The sequence below is a fragment of the Nicotiana sylvestris genome, chromosome 11 (assembly GCF_000393655.2).
Source record: "Nicotiana sylvestris chromosome 11, ASM39365v2, whole genome shotgun sequence".
Lineage (NCBI taxonomy): Eukaryota > Viridiplantae > Streptophyta > Magnoliopsida > Solanales > Solanaceae > Nicotiana > Nicotiana sylvestris.
In genome coordinates, this window is record NC_091067.1 from 97,220,442 (window position 1) to 97,242,074 (window position 21,633).

Consider the following 21,633-nt stretch of genomic DNA (forward strand, 5'->3'; position numbering starts at 1 on the left):
ACTCTTACATGACATATCGGATCTTGGATACATAATCATATCCAACAGTTTTAGTTACTAAAAAATGAAAATAAATTAGCCAACAGTTTGGAGACTGGCTTCTTACCGTGAGACGAGTCCCCTTCAAGTCTTGTAATTGTTATTTAAAACATAGTCTACTGGACGTTACACATACTGTTTATAGAGTTTAAATTATACAGAAATATTTACGTCGTTCTTGTCAGCTAGCGCCATTTTATATTAATGGACCCATGACGCATGTCTCTCTGAATATGGGTCCATCATACATATACCAAATCTTTGAAAATGGCCACCAACAATAAACACGAAGTACTTCAATTTAATAGCACTGACAATGAGTTTAATAAAACTATGATAGGGTTACTGACCACTAGTACAATATAGTTATTCCCCTAAAGCTCTAATCTTATTCTCTGGGTTGAAAAATTCTCAGGCAATTCTTCTCTAGACTAGGTCCGTGTGAACTAGATGCTCGCAACAACACCAAGGTTTAAAAATCTAGTCTAAGGTAGAATTTCCTAATCAAATCCTAATATTAAACATATTAAATTAATTAAAATACTGGTGAATCAGCAGGTAAAGTACAAGAATTTAGTATAGAATTCCAATAATTGTTGTTATTGTTGTCGTCCTCAAGATTGTCTTCGCAGCTTCCAACAATATTTTCCAAGTGCGTAAACCCTTGAATCAAACCTGATGAAGATTGGTCTATTATGCTTATATTATAAGTTGATGAATCATTTGAATATGAAATATCGTTAATCTGGCTGAGTAATTCGTTGCTTGGCTTGTCGAAGCATTTCCACTCTGTTTGAACTTCTTCCTTTGTGTTTTCCATGAAATTACTTTCTCCAACCAAACACGAATTCATGTCTACTAATCCAGGAATATTATTATTTGGTACCATGAATAAGTTGTTGTTCGATATGTTTGACGTGGATGTTGGAGAATCGAAGAAAGGATCAAAAACTGATGAAGTCATATCTTTGGTTTTTGGCTTTGTTATCCAATTAGTCCCTTGCCATGCTTTTAGTACGTCAAGACAAGGTGGTATTTTTGTTTGAAGGGGCAAAATGTTTCTTTGTAGGTTGCCATGAGATATTGGTTTAGTAGCCAAATTAGGACCAAATTGGTTGGAAATTATTTGTTTCTTGGACTCACGAACAAGTCTAGCTTCAGCTTCAAGACGAGCATTTTCCCATTGAGCCATGTGACTTAGGTTAGCAGCATCCTTCCCAAAAATGTTGGTTTTTGGTTTATGAGTAATTGGATCAATGCCCATCTTGGTTAATCTCTTCTTCAAGTGTGTATTCCAGTAGTTCTTTATCTCATTGTCCGTCCTATTGGGCAAGTGAGCTGCTATAGCTGACCACCTATATGATAATAGTATTATCAGCTTTTATACACAATCACATAAAAGATAATTTCAGGTAACTGCACATATAATAAAACCCTTTAGATAATTTTATGTGTCACCATTTAAATTTCGAGAGTCAAACTTATAATTTTGACCGTAAATTCATACATAGAATCGTAGAGTATTTTGACATAAAATTTGCATATTTAGAAGTTACATAAAAAGTACTATATGTCAAAATAATTAACGATCCAATATATATTAAAAAGGCAATAGTGATGAAGGAAAAACTCGTTTAACTCTTAAAATCTAAACGTTACTACATAAATTGAGACTGAGGGGTAGCATTTAACTCCACACTTTTTTCTATGATGAACAGTGTAGATTGAGGGTCAAGGTAGGAAGTAATGCATAAAAACTCTGAGAGAAAACTTGTCAACGTAACAATGTTAGACCATTTACGTAATGTTGAATTGCAGCAGTACACAGGCCGTACGTATAACACTGTTGTCTTTTTGTATCTTGGATAGAAGAAGAATTATATTTCCTTTCCTATTCAGCATTCAGTGGTTCTGCATGTCATATTAAGTAACTAGTTATTATTATTACCTGTTTCCAAGAAGGGCATGGAGTTGAATGATGGTTTGTTCTTCTTGCAAACTGAACTTTCCTCTCTTGATATCTGGTCTTAGATAATTTATCCATCTTAGTCTGCAGCTCTTTCCACACCTCTTTAATCCTATATAAAATTAAAAAAAAAAAAAAAATCATTCCCATGAAAACAATTTATCAATGCATGCTTAACGATAAAAAAGTTCTACGAGTTTAACGTTTTGCATTATCAAAATAACTACAGTTAATCGTCCATTAAAAATTATATTTGTAACAAGTTACCAGCTTTAGCAGGCAAAGCACGCCAGCTGCCACAGCCATATTTTTCAATGAAAGCCATGAGTTTTTGGTCTTCTTCAGGAGTCCATGGTCCTTTCTTCAATCCAACTTTCTCACAACAAGGTGACCTTCCCATTTGCCTTAAAGAAAGAAAGAATAGAGAGAACAGTTGTTATATGATTATTTTTGTGTTTGAATTTTCACGTGTAGCTTTGAAAGTAGAAAAGCTAACTGCGATTATAAATACACAAGCAGGAAGTAAATGCTAGCAGACAGTATGAAAAAGATTTATGATAAAATATTAAGTTCCTAACGAATGGAATAACTGCATTAGGTTCAACCCCAACTCCCTAACTTAGTACAATATCTTTATTCCCTTTATATTAAATGAGACATATTATTATGTAATTAAAAAAGAAAAGAAGAAAAGAGATTTCAACTTGTCTATCCAGACTGGCGTATAATTAAATAAGATAACTATTCAGTATTACTACTTACCAGTACAGTAGTACGAAATTTATTGGATGAAAGAAATAGGGTTGGGTTAACCCAAAGAAAAAAAAATAAAACAAAATAACATAAAAAAAGAAGAGACAACCACTGCCGAAGGATGTGTCACTTAAAAGATAAACAAAAGTTGTCTCGATTATATAGGATTTTCCTCTCTTTCTAATGTTGTTTTTCTTCTCCTTAAAAAAGATACATAAGTAAGAGACTCTCTTTTCTGCTTTTCTATGTAAGAAGATTTTAACCAAATTTTTCTTCAGCAATTGAATGTACGATTTGAGTGTGAACATTTTTTCAATAGTTAATTTCTGTTAAGGACGACAAAAGTACCTTCCCATAATAACTGATTTGAAAAGTTTTTATTTAGTATTATTTTGGTAAATAAATATTATAAGTAAAAGATTACTGCATTAACTTGATTAGTTTAATTAGGAGAAGGTTGCACGTAACCATCCCATATTCTTATTGAGTTTAACCTCAGTTTCCCCCGTCAAGTTAAGTTACCTAAACAAAGGGTAATTATTCATAATACGTCTAATATGATAACTTGGAATATGGATTTAACTTCTATATCAGTGTAATTTAATCTATTATAATACATTACCTGGTGTATGTATTCAAGTACTAACTCCATTTATGATTGTATATATAGTTGCATGTAGTTATCACCTGATAATGGAATTAGATTCTTTTATATTGTCACTATTATATATAAAAGTTAAAGTATTAAACTATTGAAATATTTAGTAAATAATCCACTGTACCAAATTACAATACACTAGTAATGTAAAAACTTTTATACTTTCATTTTATATAATTAAATTATCTAATTAGTTACTTTTCAAATATTAGCGTTCTAACACTTTTGCGAGACGTCCATACATTTTATTATATGTCGATGCAAAAAAGAGAAAACAAAGCGAGAGATGTATAGTGTAACAAATTCTCACACCCCTATATTCATTGAAGCAAAAAGAACATTATCTAATTAACTTTAACCCAACCCACTAACATGATTTTGTTCCATGAGGCAGATATAAAAATAAAAAAAATTGTTCACGGAAAGGATGATATGATTGTTGTAACCAATGTCACTAAATAAATTTTTTGGACCGAAACATCACTCAACTTTACCTTAATTTTACAAAAGCCATTAAACTATTTTTTATAATAAAAAAATTACTCAAATTTGTCTACGTATCACAAAAAATCATTATAAGTAACAGGGGTGGCATTTTCTGTGATATTTTGCCAAAGCTATACAAGAAAATTGTTAAATGTCTTTCTGTGATACTTACGCAAAATTAAGTCATTCTTTAGTTACAAAAAATTGATGTGGTGACTTTGAATGATAGTACATGATTTTGTTTCATGAGGAAGATACAGAAAAAATTGTTCATGGGAAGGATGATATGATTGTTTTTGTATGTTAATTTACACTTTAGTAAACACCACCACTATTTATATAACCAAGTGGCAAATGGAAAACCACTTCCTTTTTTGCTGAAACTTTACAGTATATAATATTCTCTGAACATGAAGAAATTTTGATTCAGAAAACCTGAGGGGGTAACTGTTCAGTAACAGCATTGTAATAGATCATGCTGATCTTAGCATTGCAGGTAAGGTAAGGCGGAACTAGGACGACCGAAGGGGATTATTTGAATTCCATTTGCAGGAAAGTTAAACTGTGTATATAGGATTAATAATTTTTTATATATGTATACTTTGCTTTAATAATTCTTCATATATTTACTTTTTTAATTTTTTGAATCCACTTTATTAGGGGCGGATCTACATGTTGATTTTGGGTTCTCAAGCACCCATTATCTTTGACAAGATTTAGTAAATTTGTATAGGTAATTATAAAAATATTTAGATAAATATTGATTGAGCACCCATAACTAAATTCTTTTTTACTCTTCTTTCAAAAATTTTATCAGTGAGCACCCACGACTTTAAAATCTTAGATCCGCCACTGCACTTTATCAGGGGAGGACATATATCGGACGAAGCGGTGTCACGTGATAGATCTTCATCAATAAAATTATTACTCATTTAGACATGTCCTGATTAATGTTATTTATTTTATAATCTTACATAAATATCGATACCGCTTATAAAAAAAATCTTACATACCCCATTATATAAATCATGCCTCAGCCACTAATTGCAATGTGGGTACATATAAGTACCATCAATGGTGTGTGGCTCTAACCTCAATCGTGAGGACATTTTCTTTGCTTTAATAATTAAGGTAAACAGAGACAGTCCATATATACAGCTATAATACTATATTAATTTCCACCGCAACGTCATCTCCCTTTGCATTTGTTGCCGGTATAAGGAAAAAGAAGGTCATCCTCATTTTTTATATACTAGTTTAAGGATATGCGTATTTGTTGTCGGAATATACTCCATTTGTATTTGTTGCCGGTATATACTAGTCTAAGGATACGCGCATATATTCTTATCCAAATGAGTACAATTTTTTTTAAAATTATATTAAATTTCTGATTGAATCATGAAATATATGTCAAGAAGAAACCTTGATTCTTGATTCTATTTTGCTAACTCATTAAAAGAAGAAACTTTGTCCGACATGATTTCTCAGTCATCTCAGTCAATATATTAAACTTAAAATTTATTTAAGATTTATACTTTTATTGCTTTAATTTTACAAGTTACGCATCCTTTTTAGTTTTAACTAAATCATACAACTTTAAAGATTTAGAATTATTATATTTTATTTTCAAAAAGCTATATATTCTTATGTTAATTCTAATTAAAAAGACATAAACAAGATGTCATCTATCCTAGAAGGAGTAAAAATATGAAATTCACGTAAAAATCAGATTTAGAATTTATTCTTTCAATCAATTCTCACGGATTTAGTGTGTTAGTTTTCTTGTATTTGTATAATCAGTTTTTATATTTTAATTGGGACGTTTTAAATTTTAGTCTAATTTGATTCAAAAAGAAAATTATAATTGTTTCTTAAAATATTTTCATGATAAAATTGTTACCAAAATAATTTTCTTGTATATTTTTTGTAATCTATATTTTTATTTTGTCATGTTTATAAGCATGCTCATAATTAAACGACCAAATTAAAAAAATTAAAAAACAACATTCCAAATTTCTTCGTAACAATGTATGTGCACGTAGTATAGAATATAGTACTCCATTTAAATTTGATTTCAGCCTCATTCAACTCTCTAAATAATATTTAAGAAAAGTTGTTTAAGACTATAAATATTTAATTAGAATTAAAAGCTAAACTAATAATAACGTGGACCATCTTTGAACAATCGTGGTTATATTCTTTCGATCCATATAAGGTAACTTTTAGTGTCCTAAATATTTGGATTATATACATAGTTTAAATAGGGAACTATTTAATAAGTCAAATTTTAGTTGGTTTCAAAATCCTAAATATTTGGAAAATAACTTAAATTATAATTCTATTTAATGTGAAATTCATTTTTAGAGGATAAAAAAATCGAACGACATTTTGTTAAAGGCTTTCGTGCTTTCAATATAGTATAGATATATAAATATGGTAAGTGTCATTTCGTATAAGTTGTTAGATTATGATCGATATATGTAAATTAAGACCATTAAAGAGATTGAAGTCTTGGACTTGAGAACTTTTTTCGTTAAGATTTAAGTTGAATGCTTAAATTCTTTGACATAGTGTTTTTTTTTTCCTTTTTTGTTTTGGTAAAAGAACGAGTTTAATATATATTAATAGAAAACTAAGAGACATTGATGCGCTGTTGTGCGCAGAAAATAACTTTCCCAAACGGGCTAAGTTTTATACTTACAACTTTTAATTGGCCGATATGGTCCTAACAAAAGTTTTTCCTAATATGTCAATTAAAGCAGCTAGTAGTGCGCGGGGGGGAATACATTGATTATCTTTTTTGACGCCTTCTTTAGAATATACTATCATCTGTCCGCACGCATTTGGATTCAAATTCACACGTGAACTCCACAGTCCGGTTATTTTTTTTATAAAAAAAACATAGACATATTTTTTCTCCTTATTTTAAACTCTCTCTCTGATTGATGCGTATGTTCTCTTATTTTAAACAAAAATAATTTTCAAACACAAATGCCGGCGAATTGGAAATACAAATATTCTCCTAGTATCAGGAACTTATTCTCAGAAGGTTAGTGAACTACAAATTGCAAATACATAGGTGATAACTTTAAATATAATTACCCTTCGGAGTTGCCCAGTTGATTTGGAGGGCGGTTATCCATACGGATGACCTGGGATCGATTCTCCCCTCAATATCTTCTGGGTTGAGCCTGTCGCACAGGGATTGCCTAGTGTAGTTTACATGGTTTGTAGGCTATTACACAGTGGGAGGTTTACCCCGTGCGCACAAAGTGCTCACCCGAAGGGTAGAGGTTGTTGTGGATGCGGGTCTCCCCTCTTACCAAAAAAATAAAAACTTTAAATATAATTGTTCAATGTTTGATAGTCTTTTTGCAGTTACGAAAATGTTTTATATAAGTGAGAGTTATCACTTACGCAAAAGTAACACGCATTATCTTTTCGAGTTCATTAGAATTTTTCTAATGCATGACTGGCGAAAAAAATGAGATCGCTTCTAAATTAACTGCTCCTTTTGTTAATAGGCAAAGCCAAATTAATCCATATATAGGAAAGTTAAAAACAACTACGTATTGTTTGTGTATGCATGTGTATATTCAGTTTAGCTTTTAAAAAGGAGTAGTAGACTAATCTTGTTCTAAAGATTTGGTGGTTTAAGTTTGACCTAATGTTTGAGTAGGTATTCTTGATTTTGATAGTAAATTGGCCCTAAATATTAGCTGTGCAATTTTCTTTCTCATCAATGGCACGTACGTAATAGAATTTATCAGAACTCAGAAGCATGAAGACACATGTAAATCAATGGACAAACATGGAAAGAAAACGAGCACTTAGAAAGCAAAATAAATAACTGAACACAAATCTAAACGGAGCAAATATTCTAGTAAGGTTTTTTGGGGCGTCAAACTAGTTACTGAGATCAGGCTTCTTCAAGCTCCATTCACATTTAGCTGGAAATTGGATATGTGTATGTAATTGATATTTCCAAATGAGACTAGATATTAATTAAATATGACAATTATGTGAGAAACTTTATTTTAAAAAAAACATGTCTTGAACGTATTGTTTAGTTTATTCACTTGGGGGGGGGGGGGGGGGGTATGTTACAGCTAATACTCATTTCTGCACACCCTCTCACATTAACAGAAAAAGAAAGAAAACGCACACATATATTCTCTGTGTGTATATTTTTCGTACGCGGTATTTGTAAGAAGATAAAGATGAGGACCAACCTTCATAATATTTGAATGTGTTTATGTTTTCCGCTGTGTACTATATATTTTATACGATAAGATTAAAGTTGATCTAAATACTGTAATAGGTAATTAACATCTTATAGCAGGCTTGATACGATGACTTGAAAAATAGGTTAGTACTCGATTAAATTATATTTATATTGATAAGATAGAAATTTGTTCTGCCATAAGGGGTCGTTTGGTAGAGTGTATAAGAATAGAACTGTTGAATAAGGTGTATTAGCAATGCAGTGATTAGTAATGTATGAGTTAGTAATGCAAGTATTAGTTATGCAGAAATTATTTCTTACTTACTGTTTGGTATTAAAGCCATTGCATAATTTTTAAGAAAATTAGTTGTTTACAGAAATATCCTCTATATTATTATTTAACTTTAAGGGACTTTAAGGTCAATTTTGTCTTTAACCATGCTAATGCATGCATTAATAACCTTGGTATTGCTAATACCATTGGTTGCTATGTATTAATTATATTTAGGATAACACCAAATATGTTGTATAACTAATACTACTTGCATTAGTAATACACAGATTGAAAAAGTGTACCAAACAAGGAATTAGTAATAATAAAAGCTAATGCATACATTATTTTTTTTCATGTATCCTAACAAACGGCCCCTAAGGGGTGGTTTGGTAGGATGTATAAGAATAATGCGAAATAAGGTTTATTAGTAATGCATGGATTAGTAATGCGTGTGTTAGTAATGCAAGCATTAGTTGTGCATATATTATTTCTTATCTACTGTTTGGTGTGGTATATTAAAATTATAATGCATTGCATAATTTTTAAGAAAAATAGTTGTTTACAAAAATGTCCTCCATATTCTCTAGCTTTAAAGGACTTTAAGGACAATTTTGTCTTTAAGCATACTAATGCATGCATTAATAGCCTTGGTATTACTAATGCCATAGTTTTCTACGTATTACTAATGCATAGGATAATACCAAGTATGATGTATAACTAATACAAGTATTAGTTATACACATGTTGAAAAAATGTACCAAGTAAGGTATTAATAATGCATAGAGCTAATACTTGCATTATTTTTTCTAATATCTCTTACCAAACGACCCCTAATTGTATATAACTTAATCTTACTTTGAATTAATATAAACCATGTCACTTGTCTGGTCTCACAAAATTTTAGCAAGCTATGATTTAAACGGTATGTAGCTACCCTAATTATCACAATAAAAGCAATATTTAATATAAATGAGGCCATCGGTTAGAAATTTACTACTTAAACAGTTTATAAAATAAATGTGAAGTAAATACGCAATAATGATTCCGAAGACATGAAAACAAAATCGCCTGTCGAATATAGAAGCTGCAACAGGACATTCATTACCATCTTTAAAGTTCCCTTTTAAACTCTCCCAACAATTAAATAGGGACTTGAATTATAAATCAACTTTAACAAGCAACATCACTAAAGATTGTGGTGGAGCGATATAAGTACTCGTTTATTCTTAATGAAATGTTCCAATTTTCAGGCTCGGTTATGTATTTATTTTTGTTATGGAGTGCTTTATTCCTAATGTAAGAGCTTATTTGGCCAAGCTTTTGGGAGGCCAAAATTACTTTTTTTCCCCAAAAAGTATTTTTTTTTAAAAAAAATTTAAGTTGTTTGGCCTAGACGGGCAAGAACTTTTGGCCAACAGTAGATGCAATTTTTCTGTTTTGGGGAAGAAGCAGAAAATTCTAACTTCTTTCAAAAGGCAGAAAATTAATTTTATTCAAGACAAAATTATCCTCAAAATTTATACTTTTCAAATTATCCCTTACTGATTTAATTTTTTTAAAATTTATGTTTCTAGTTTTTACCATTCTTTTAAATTTAAAGATATAATATACATGAATTATATTGTAACTTTCCAAATTCTTTATTGACTTTTTTTGTTTTTTTTTCTTTGTGTAATGTCTTGTAACGTTCCAAATTATCTTCTTCTTTTTCCATACTAAAGCAAATTATCTATATCCTTCTTTGGATTATCAATCCTCTTCTTACAAATAATCATTTATAATTTCTTCTCTTATAGGCTATTTGTGACGATCCAAATCTCCCTCCGTAAGATGTCGTGGTGACACCTAATCTCTAAGACTAGGTAAGCCTAACAATTTGCGGAATAACTGAAATAATAACAGAATTTAACGATTAAACCTCAACAACAACGGGTATATATACATATAAAACCAAAAAGCTGTCGTTCGGCATGTACAAGTAAAACCAATAACTTCGAGTATAAACAACTCTCAAAACCTGATAGTCACAAGTCACAAACTCTAAGGAATGTACTAACTATCTCTATACATCAGCATCTAAGAGAATAAAGAATAAAAAAAGACAACATAAGGATAGAGAGAGACTCCGAGGTCTGCGGATGCTAACAGATATACCTTGAAGTCTCCACGTACTCACTGTTCACTGATGTCGGGGCTGGTAGGAGGTACTTGGGTCTGTACACAAAAATATGTGCAGAAGAGTAGTATGAATACACTACAACGGTACCTAGTAAGAGCCAAGCCTAGCCTCAGTAGAGTAGTGACGCGGTCAGGACAGGACCCTACTGGAAGATAATAATTAAGGCAGAAGATATAATAATATAATGAAAAGATTGAGAATTTAGCAATAAGAAATTACAGAAAGGTAACAACACAACACATAGGAGTAAACGACAAGGGGCGCTCCCGAGGTACCGTCTCGTAGTCCCAAAAGTAAATACTCAATAGGGGAGATCCCGAGGTACCTCCTCGTAGTCCCAAAAGTAAATATGTAACAGGGGAGCTCCCTAGGTACCGCCTCGTAGTCCCAAAAGTAAATATGCAACAGGGGAGCTCCCGAGGTACCCCCTCGTAGTCCCAAAAGTAAATACACAACCCGTAACCGACGGAACAACAAATTCATAGCAAGGAATCCTACAGTTAAAGACTAGATACAAAATCAAGGAAACAGGAATTCAACTAAGCATGTTGCACAGATTGCAAGTAAGAAGTAAGACATGTAGACATGCGATATTAGGCTAAACATAATAACTACATATGCTGGAATAACTCATTTAAGATATAAACAGGATTTTACTTAGCAAAGACTGGATTTTTCAATATTTAGCCCGTGTATGCACTCGTCGCCTCGCGTATACGGCACTCACATATCACAAATTGTTATAACAGTACCAAATCCTAAGGGAATTTTCCTCACACAAGGTTAGACAAGTCATTTACCTCAAATCAAGCTCAATCATTCAATAAGAATGCCTTTCTGTCGACTTTCCGACTCAAAATGGCTCAAATCTAGTCAAAAGTAATTTCATACTATAAATATAACATATAACTATAAGAAACTAATCTAATTAATGAAATCAAGACTTAAACAAGAAATTAGAAAATCGCCCCAAAAAGTCGATCGGGGTCCACATCTCAGAATCAATTAAAAGTCACAAAATCCCAATACCCATTCAACCACAAGTCCAACCATACCAAAATTAGTCAAATCCGACCACAACTCGACCTTCAAATCCTCAAATTATAGTTCATGAAGTTTCTATTTTTCCCAAATTTCCATCTCAAAGTACTAATTAAATGATGAAAACAATGATATATTAATGTATATTAACTAAATCCGAGTTAGAATTACTTACCCCGATGAATTTCTTGAAAAACCCACGAAGAATTGCCACAAACCGAGCCCCCAAATTCCAAATGTAAAAAACTACTCTAACCCTCGTTTATATAGTACACAATTTGACCTCCCATTTTGCTGACCGCACATTTTTTTGTGCGGTCGCACATCTCAGGTTCTGCGTCCGCAATTCCAAATTGTGTGGTCGCACCTCAACGGTGACTGCACTATCAATCTTTAGTAAATTGACCATAATGTTCTATAAAAATATCCAAATGATGAATGATTTAACTTTCTGAAACTAGATTCAAAGGACTATAACTTTCATTTTTTGATCATCTCCAAATTCCTTATAGATTAAAAGATATAAGCTTCCGAAGTCGGACCATCGAACTTGCAGATTTTCTCCTTTCTGCGGCCGCAAGACGATTTTGCAGTCCGTACATTCCCTCTGCGGTCCGCAATTTTCCTCTGCGTTCCGCATTTTCCTCTAAGGTCTGCACCTGAGGTTTTGCCTTAACACTCCAAAATGTTCCCCCGCACTTCAAAAGTTCCAGAACAACATCAGAGTGTCGAAATGCTCAGACTCGCTCAAAATTCAACCTGAAACACACCCGAGCCACTTGGGACCCCCGTCTGAATGTACCATCAAGTCCTAAAACATCATACTAACTTAGTTGAACCCTCAAATCACATCAAACGACATCACCAACACGAATCATACCTCAATTCAAGCCTATTGAAACTGAGAAATTCCAACTTCTACAAACGACGCCGATACCTAACAAATCACATCTGATTGACCCTAAATTTTGCATACATGTCACATTTAACATTACGGACCTACTCTAACTTCTGGAATTGGAATCCCACCCCGATATTAAAAAGTCCGAATCCGACCAAACTTTCCAAAAATCTTCAAATTTCCTGCTTTCGCCAAATAACGCCGAAATGACCTACGGACCTCGAAATCAACATCCGGATACGCTCCTACGACCAAAATCACCATACAGAGCTACTGAAACCGACGAAACTCTATTTCGGAGTCGTCTTCACATAGGTCAAACTACGGTTAACTCTTACAACTCAAACTTCACACTTAAGGACTATGTATCCCATTCCACTCCGAAATTCTCCCGAATCCGATACCAAGCACCTCGGCAAGTCACATAAGCATATAATGAAATAGAGGAAGCAATAATAGGCGAATTGGGGCTAATACTCTCAAAACGACCTACCGGATCGTTACACTATTAATTCCTGAATCTTTAAAATAATTATCAAATCTAATTTGTGAAAATTACTTACAAATAGGTAATAAATTTATATCTCATCGCATAATCTATATATTATTAAAAGAAGAAGAAAAAGCCTCTACATTAAGCCAAGTGGTAGCTCACAATAGGCCACTTGGCAATTTAGGACAAAGTTAGTTAGGTTAGGTAATAATTACTCCCTCTATTTCAGTTTATGTGAACCTATTTCCTTTTTTGTCCCTTCCAAAAAGAATGACCCCCTTTCTAAATTTGGTAACAATTTAACTTAAACTTATAATTCTACCCTTAATGAGAAGCTTTTATAACCACACATATACTTTGAACCTCTTTTTTGTCTTGTTTAGTACCACAAATTTCAAAAGTCTTCATTTTTTCTTAAACTCTGTACCCAATCAAACAGGTTCACATAAATTGGAACGGAGGGAGTAGTGTTTTTTTAATTCAAATTTAAAAATAAATAAATTATGCATTATGTGTTGTTAATATTAGTTACTCTTTTTGAATCTGAATTTAAACATACTTAACTATTTTTTTATAAAAATAATAATTTTGTATTTAAAATTATTTTTATTTTACGCTCAATGTCATCTTTCAAGTTTGACACTCAGGATCATCTTGTTACAGCTACCATATCTATACAAAATTTTATCCGACGATATTATTCTACCGATAAGAAATTCAACTATTATGCTAATGAAGACATTACTGCAGAGATTGAGGAAGGAGATGGGCCTTCTGGTATTTCTTTTAGAAATACAAGGCAAGTCTTGTAATATGAAGGCGTTGTGTAATAATATTAGAGATGAAATTGTAGAAAAATATTATCATTTGTGAGTGAATTTGCTTATTATTTCATGATGGATTAATAATATATAGTAATTTGTGAATAGACTTCTAATTCATACTGAATGATGTATTTTGATTGTTCAAATCATCATGTAAATAATAAGTAATTATACTAGATAATATTATATGCTTTGGTATAACTATATATGTTATATTGATTTAAATCTTTAATATGTATTTTTACTTTATGTTTTATTAAATAAAATAAAAAATAATAAAAGTCTCTTACGGTAAATATTTAAGTTTATTTTTCTCTTTTAAATAATTATAAGACCTTGGTACTATCCGTTTTGGTAATTTGACACTCAAAAGTACTTTTTAGAAAGATTGGTCAAACACAATATGTTTACCAAATATTGCAAAAAGTACTTTTAAATGTATTGGCCAAACACAAATTGTTTAAACACTTCCTAAAAAAAATAATTTTCAAAATAAATAATTTTTGGCAGCTCAGCCAAACGGGTTCTAAGACTTCTCAATGCAAAAGCGAATTTAACCGGGCACATTACGGCTAACGGACCAAAAAAAAAAAAAAACAAGCAAACAAGTTGAAAGGAAACATGCATTGAACCATAACGCGTACAGCTTTATTATTACTGTATGATTATGAATACGAGGGAGTTCGCTGCATCGATAATTTGGGCAGTTCAGTACAAAAATTGAAGGCCCCCTGTCCTTCTAGTTATTTGAATAGTTAGTATTCAAACTAATAATAAACCAAATTGCCAGAATGTGAAATGAAAACATTTATGGTTTTTCCTTGTATTCGGTTTACAGAGTTACTCTACTCTGTGTGGGTGCTAAAAAAATCCAACAATTACGACAAAGAGCACAACCAACGTAAAAAGAAGAATGGTAGATTTATAATGCAACAATAGTAGAAACAGAATAGGGAAAATGGTGTAAATATAATAGTGAAATCAGGTAAAATCTATTCGTCTTCTAGGTAATTCAAGTACAAAGCTTTTGACATATGTTACAACCACAACAACATACCCAGTACTACATTTGATCAATGACAGAAGTCTCTCAAGTTCTGTTAGAAATTGAATGATAGTATAGACTATAGAGTAATAAAACGAAACATGCCTAAATGAAATAAGAAAGAGAAATAAGATAAAATCGAACTAATTTGAGATTTTATTGTAATCATTATTACTATTGTTTGCAATAATTTTTTTGCAATACAAAAAATAAACTGCAATCACAAAAGAATAAAGTAATTTTATTAATTAATTGTGAAGACAATTCTATTTCTCTCTTCACTCTTGATTCTTCTTTCCTAATTATCTCCGTGATTCGAGAGTTGGAGCAACGTGTTTCTCGAACGTAGGATGATGCAGGCTTCGTTCCTTGGATGTATCTGATATTCATGAAAGTATGTTGTGGATCTTCTTCTTGAAGTGTTTGATTATCAAGAATTATCCGGCCACATAGTGATCTCTATGTGAGTATCCCATGAATTTATGGGATATTCGAGATGATGTCTATTTTTGAGATGCTTTTCTAAAAGAATCGTGTAACCCTTTTTATATGAGTGACCTAGGGTTAGGGCAGAGTAACCTCTAAGTTAGGGTTTCGATAGAGTAGCATCCAAACAACCCTAAGACTCCTAGAATTTCAAGAGTTATCTTGCAGTGTCTTTGTTGGAACACGAATTCAAAGTTGTAGTAGAAAACCTTAATTGTTTAGGATTTGATATTTACAAGTTTATTTAATTCATATCTAAATAGGATTTGTAATCATAATTAATATAGGAATATGCTTTCTTGTTTCTAGCTAAAATAGATTTCATACTATTATAAATAATGGTATAGGTAGCTTATTTTATGTGTAAAGATTTGTGGAGAACCTGTAGAGAGCTTTTAGAGATTTATAATAAAAAATATTTTTTCTTCATGTTGGTATCAAAGCTTCTATGATCTTGATAGAGAATCAAGTAGCTTCCATTGTCGGCGGATGGCACTAGTCATTGTGTGCCGCCCGTCTGGCCATTGAGTATATTGGCAAACGACGGGCCAATGATATATGAATGAGAAAAATCATGCTAAAAAGGATTGAGAAAAAAATTCAAGTTCAAAGAGACACTAAATATGAACAAGAGGAAGAAAGATCTTCTCTAAAGATTTGAGAGAGGTCGATAAAAAAATTACAATATTGCAAGTTTAAGAGGTGCTTCAACAAAATCATTTGTTGGTGACAAAGTGTATTAACGGGAGTTGAAGAGAAGTGATTCAACAAATTTGAGTGTTGGTGACAAAGTGCATCAACGGAAGTTGGAGAAAAGTCTTTAACAAAATTGGATGTTTGTGACAAAGTGCATCAATGAGCGTTGGAGAAAAGTGCTTCAGCAAAATTGGGTGTTGGTGGCAATGTGCATCAACGGGAGTTGGAGACAAGTGCTTCAAAAAAATTGGTTGTTGGTGGTAAAGTACATGTCACAACCCGAATTTCCCACCATCAGGAGTCATGATGGCGCCTACTCGTGAAAGCTAGGCAAACTGAGTATTATAAATTCATTACCCTTTTTATTAAACCTGTTCAACAGTTCAATATAATAGGTGATCAAATATCAGAATAAATTAAATAACCAGAAATGCGGAAGACGAAAACTTAATGGTTTAACCAAACATTGTTACATGAATCCAAACTGCAACACTACCCAGAATTTGGTGTCACAAAGTCACAGACTATCTAGAATACTACAAACAGAGGTCTGAAAGATAAATACAAAGTTGTCTCTGAAATACATAAAAGAAATAGAATGGAAGGATAGAAGGAGACGCCAAGGCCTGCGGACGCCTGCAGAACTACCTCGGGTCGCCTGAATGGACTGAAGGCAGCAACCTTACTGCGGTCCAAAAGCTACAGTACCGAGATCTGTACACAGTGCAGAGTATGGTATCAGCACAATCGACCCCATGTGCTGGTAAGTTCCTAGCCTAACCTCGGCGAAGTAGTGACGAGGCTAGGACCAGACTACCAAATAAACCTGTGCAGTTAAATCATATACATCGAAAAAGTAAAAACAGATATTTATAGTTAAAGATGGGAGGGGGAAAACATGTTGCGGGGTGTATCAGATAACAACAGAATACCAAACTAGGAATGTAAAGATACCACAATTCAATTGCCAACAAGAATAAGGAAAAATCATAAATAAGTGCACGACATCACCCTTCGTGCTTTTACTCTTATCCTCACCATAAGAATCAATATTCAACTTCATTCTTTCTTGTTGCAGGCGTGCAACCCGATCTTATTTCATATAATACCGTTGTGGCATGCAACCCGATCCTATTTCACATAATACTGTGGCGGCATTCAACCTAATCCCATTTCACGTAATACCATTGTGGCGTGCAACCCGATCCCATTTCATATAATACCGTTGCGCGTGCAACCCGATCTTATTTCACATAATACCGTTGCAGCGTGCAACCCGGTCCCATTTCTCATAATACCGTTGCGGCGTGTTACCCGATCCCATATACAATTCAACATCAATCATAAAAAATCCCGGCAAGGGAACAACAGTATAACAACAACATCCCTCCAAGGGAGACAATATCATAAACAACAACATCCCGGCAAGAGAGATAATATCTTACACCAATACATCCCGGCAAGGGAACCAACAATGATAATAATCAGATTAAACATGAATAAATCACAATGGAATCATAACAATTACAATACGAGACTTATGAGCATGCTTGACACCGACGTATAGATACGCGTCATCATGCCTATACGGTATTCCACAATTAACACATAGCAAATAAGACACAACTCCTAATTCTTCAAGCTAAGGTTAGACCAAACACTTACCTCGTTGCCACGAATACAATTCAAGCCTCAACTACCGCTTTACTTCTTGTTTCCGTCACCAATTCGCTTGTATCTAGCCACAAGTTACTTAACTATATCAATAAATGCTAAATGAATCAATTCTAATGCATGAAAATAAATTTTCCAATGATTTCCCCAAAAAGTCAAAAATCGACCTCGGGCCCACATGGTCAAAACCCGAGGTTCGAACCAAAACCTAATTATCCATTCACCTACGAACTCAAATATATAATTTATTTTGAAATCGTACCTCAAATCGAGGTCCAAATCCCAAAAATTCGAAAATCCTAAGTTCTACACAAAACACCTAATATCCCCCATGAAAACCCTTGATTTTGAGTTGAGATCATGTAAATAGATGTTATATATTAAAGAAAATGAGTTAGAAATGACTTACAATCGATTTGGAGAACAACTTTTCTTTAGAAAATTGCCCAAGAGAGTTTAAGGTTTGAGGAAGTTTGAAAAATAAAGAATTTTCGGCTAATTTATAATTTGCATAGGTGCAAATAGCGCATTTGCGAAGTCAGGTCCGCAAATGCTAACTCGCAAATGCGGCCCAGGCTTCGCAAATGCGAAGGTAGGCCAAATCCTGCTTTCTTCGCGATTGCGAACAGTAGTTCACATTTGCGGTCCCTATTGAAGTCGCATTTGCGAAATAAGCCTCGCAAATGCGGAGGTTTCTTGCCCAGCCCATCATCGCAATTGCGATGGGGCTTTGCAAATGCGAGCTCGCAATTGCGAAGCCTGCAGACCTGCAACACATAACAGTTTTTCCTAAGCTCAAAACACTTCGTGGACTATCTAAAACTCACCCGAGCCCTCGGGGCTCCAAACCAAACATGCCAGGAAGTCCAAAAATATCATACGGACTTGCTCGTGCGATCAAATCATCAAAATAACATCTATAACTATAAATTTAGCATCAAAATCAAAGAAAAATCTCATGAACTCTTAAGTTCCATTTTTAACAACCGATGGTCCGATTCACGTCATATCAAGTCCGTTTCTTATCAAATTTTACAGGCTCAACTTAAATACCATATAAGACATGTACTGGGCTCTGGAACTAAAATACGGGCCCGATACATCAAATTCAAACACATCCAATTTTTTTAAAACTCTTATAATTTCAGTTAAATAATTTTCTTCAAATATTCATTTCTCGGGCTTAGGACCTCGGAATTCAATTCTGATCATATTCCATAAGTCCCATATTTTCCTACAGACCATCCGGGACCGTCAAATCACGGGTCCGGGTCCGTTTACCCAAAATATTGACCAAAGTCAACTTAAAATTCATTTTAAAAGTAAAATTTATCATTTTTCATAGATTTTCACTTAATTGCTTTCTAGATACACGCCCGTACTGCGCATGCAAATCGAGGTGAGACAAAAAAAGTTTTTTAAGGCCTCAGAACACAGAATCGACTTGTAAAACAAGTGATGACCCCATGAGGATATCGACTCCGCATAACGAACTCGGACTCCCATGTCGCTGCCTCAACAGGCTGACCTCTCCACTGAACACGAACAGAAGGAAAACTCTTCGATCTCAATTGACGAACCTGCCGGTCTAGAATAGCTACCCGCTCTTCCTCATAGGACAAGTCCTTGTCCAACTGGACAGTGCTGAAATCTAACACGTGGGATGGATCGCCGTGATACTTCCGAAGCATGGAGACATGAAACACTGGATGCACGATTGATAAGCTCGGCGACAATGCAAGTCTGTAAGCCACCTCTCCCATTCGATCAAGAATCTCAAACGGGCCAATGAATCTAGGGCTAATCTTGCCCCTCTTCCCAAATCTCATCACGCTCTTCATAGGCGACACCCGAAGCAACACCCGCTCGCCGACCATGAATGCCATATCACGAACTTTATGGTCGACATAACTCTTTTGCCTGGACTGAGCTGTACGAAGCCTATCATGAATGATCCTGACTTTGTCCAAGGCCTTCTATACTAGATCCGTACCCAACAACCGAGCCTCCCCCGGCTCAAACCATCTAACCGGCGACCGACACCGCCTACCATATAAAGCCTCACAAGGATCCATCTAGATGCTCGACTGGTAGCTGCTATTGTAGGCAAACTCCGCTGAAGGCAAAAACTAATCCCACGAGCCTCCAAAGTCAGTGACACAAGCTCGGTGCATATCCTCCAAAATCTGAATAGTACGCTCGGACTGCCCGTCCATCTGAGGATGAAATGTTGTGCTCAACTTAACCCGTGTGCCCAACTCACGCTGAACTGCTCTCCAAAAATGTGAGGTAAACTGCGTACCTCGATCCGAAATGATAGACATGGGCACACCATGAAGACGAACAATATCCCAGAAATAGATCTCAGCTAACCTTTCGGAAGAATAAGAGACTACCATAGGAATGAAATGTGCTAACTTGGTCAGCCTATCAACAATAACCCACACTGCATCGAACTTCCTCTGAGTCCGTGGGGGTCCAACAACAAAGTCCAGAGTGATACGTTCTCACTTCCACTCAAGAATATCAATCTTCTGGAACAAACCACCAGGTCTTTGATTCTTGTACTTTACCTGCTGACAATTCAAACACCGAGCCACATATGCAAAAATATCCTTCTCCATCCTCCTCCATCAATAATGTTATCGCAAATCCTGATACATCTTAGCGGCGCCCTAATGAATAGAGTACCGGGAACTATGGGCCTCCTCTAAAATCAACTCTCAAAGTCCATCCATATTAGGCACACAAACTCGACCCTACAGCCTCAAAACTCCATCATCTCCTAATGTAACCTGATTGGCACCATTGTGTTGCACCATGTCCCTAAGGACACACAAATGAGGATCATCATACTGCCGATCTCAGATACGCTCCAATAAAGAAGAATGAGTGACTATGCAAGCTAACACACGGCTGGGCTCAGACACATCCAACCTCACGAACTGATTGGCCAAAGCCTAAACATCCAAAGCAAGCGGTCTCTCACCGACCGAAATATACGCAAGACTGCCAATACTGGATGACTTTTTACTCAAAGCATCGACCACCATATTGCCCTTTCTCGGATGGTATAATATGGTGATATCGTAGTCTTTCAATAGCTCCAACCACCTTCTCTACCTCAAATTTAGCTCCTTCTGATCGAACAAATACTTAAGACTCATGTGATTCGTGAACACCTCACATACCACGCGATATAGATAGTGCCTCCAAATATTCAATGCATAAACAATGGCTGCTAACTCCAAATCATGAACTGGATAATTCTTCTTATGAATCTTCAATTGTTGCGAAGCATAAGCAATGACCTTGCCATCTTGCATCAACACCGCACCAAGTCCAATACGAGATGCATCACAATAAACTATATATGGCCCTAAACTTGTGGGCAAAACCAACACCGGCGCCGTAGTCAAAGCTGTCATGAGCTTTTGAAAGCTCGCCTCACACTCACCTGACCACCTGAACGGGCACCCTTCTGGGTTAACCTGGTCATCGGGACTGCGATATATGAAAACCCCTCTACAAACCGACGGTAATAGCCTACAAAATCCAAGAAACTCCGGATCTCTATAGCTGATGTGGGTCTAGGCCAGCTCTTGAGTGCCTCTATCTTCTTCGGATCCACTTGAATCCCCTCTGCTGAAACTACGTGAACCAAGAATGCAAATGAACTCAACCAGAACCTACACTTTGAAAACTTAGCATACAACTGACTATCTCTCAAAGTCTGAAGAACCACTCTCAGATGCTGCTCATGCTCCTCCCAACTACGGGAATAGATCAAAATATCATCAATGAAGACTATCACGAACGAATCCAAGTAAGACTAAACATTCGGTTCATCAAATCCATAAAAGCTGGTGGGGCATTTGTCAACCCGAATGACA

At 34.5% G+C, this 21,633-nt stretch overlaps 1 protein-coding gene across 1 annotated transcript; it reads right to left on the reverse strand.

Annotated features, from left to right (window-relative positions):
• Positions 1-339: 339 nt before the first annotated feature.
• Positions 340-2,466, reverse strand: LOC104210907 (transcription factor MYB16-like). Its single transcript, XM_009759867.1, has 3 exons — positions 2,273-2,466; positions 1,988-2,117; positions 340-1,394 (listed from the first exon to the last, which is right to left on the reverse strand). The coding sequence occupies exons 1-3, from the start codon at positions 2,403-2,405 to the stop codon at positions 575-577; spliced, it is 1,083 nt and encodes a 360-aa protein (XP_009758169.1). The 5' UTR covers positions 2,406-2,466; the 3' UTR covers positions 340-574.
• Positions 2,467-21,633: the final 19,167 nt, after the last annotated feature.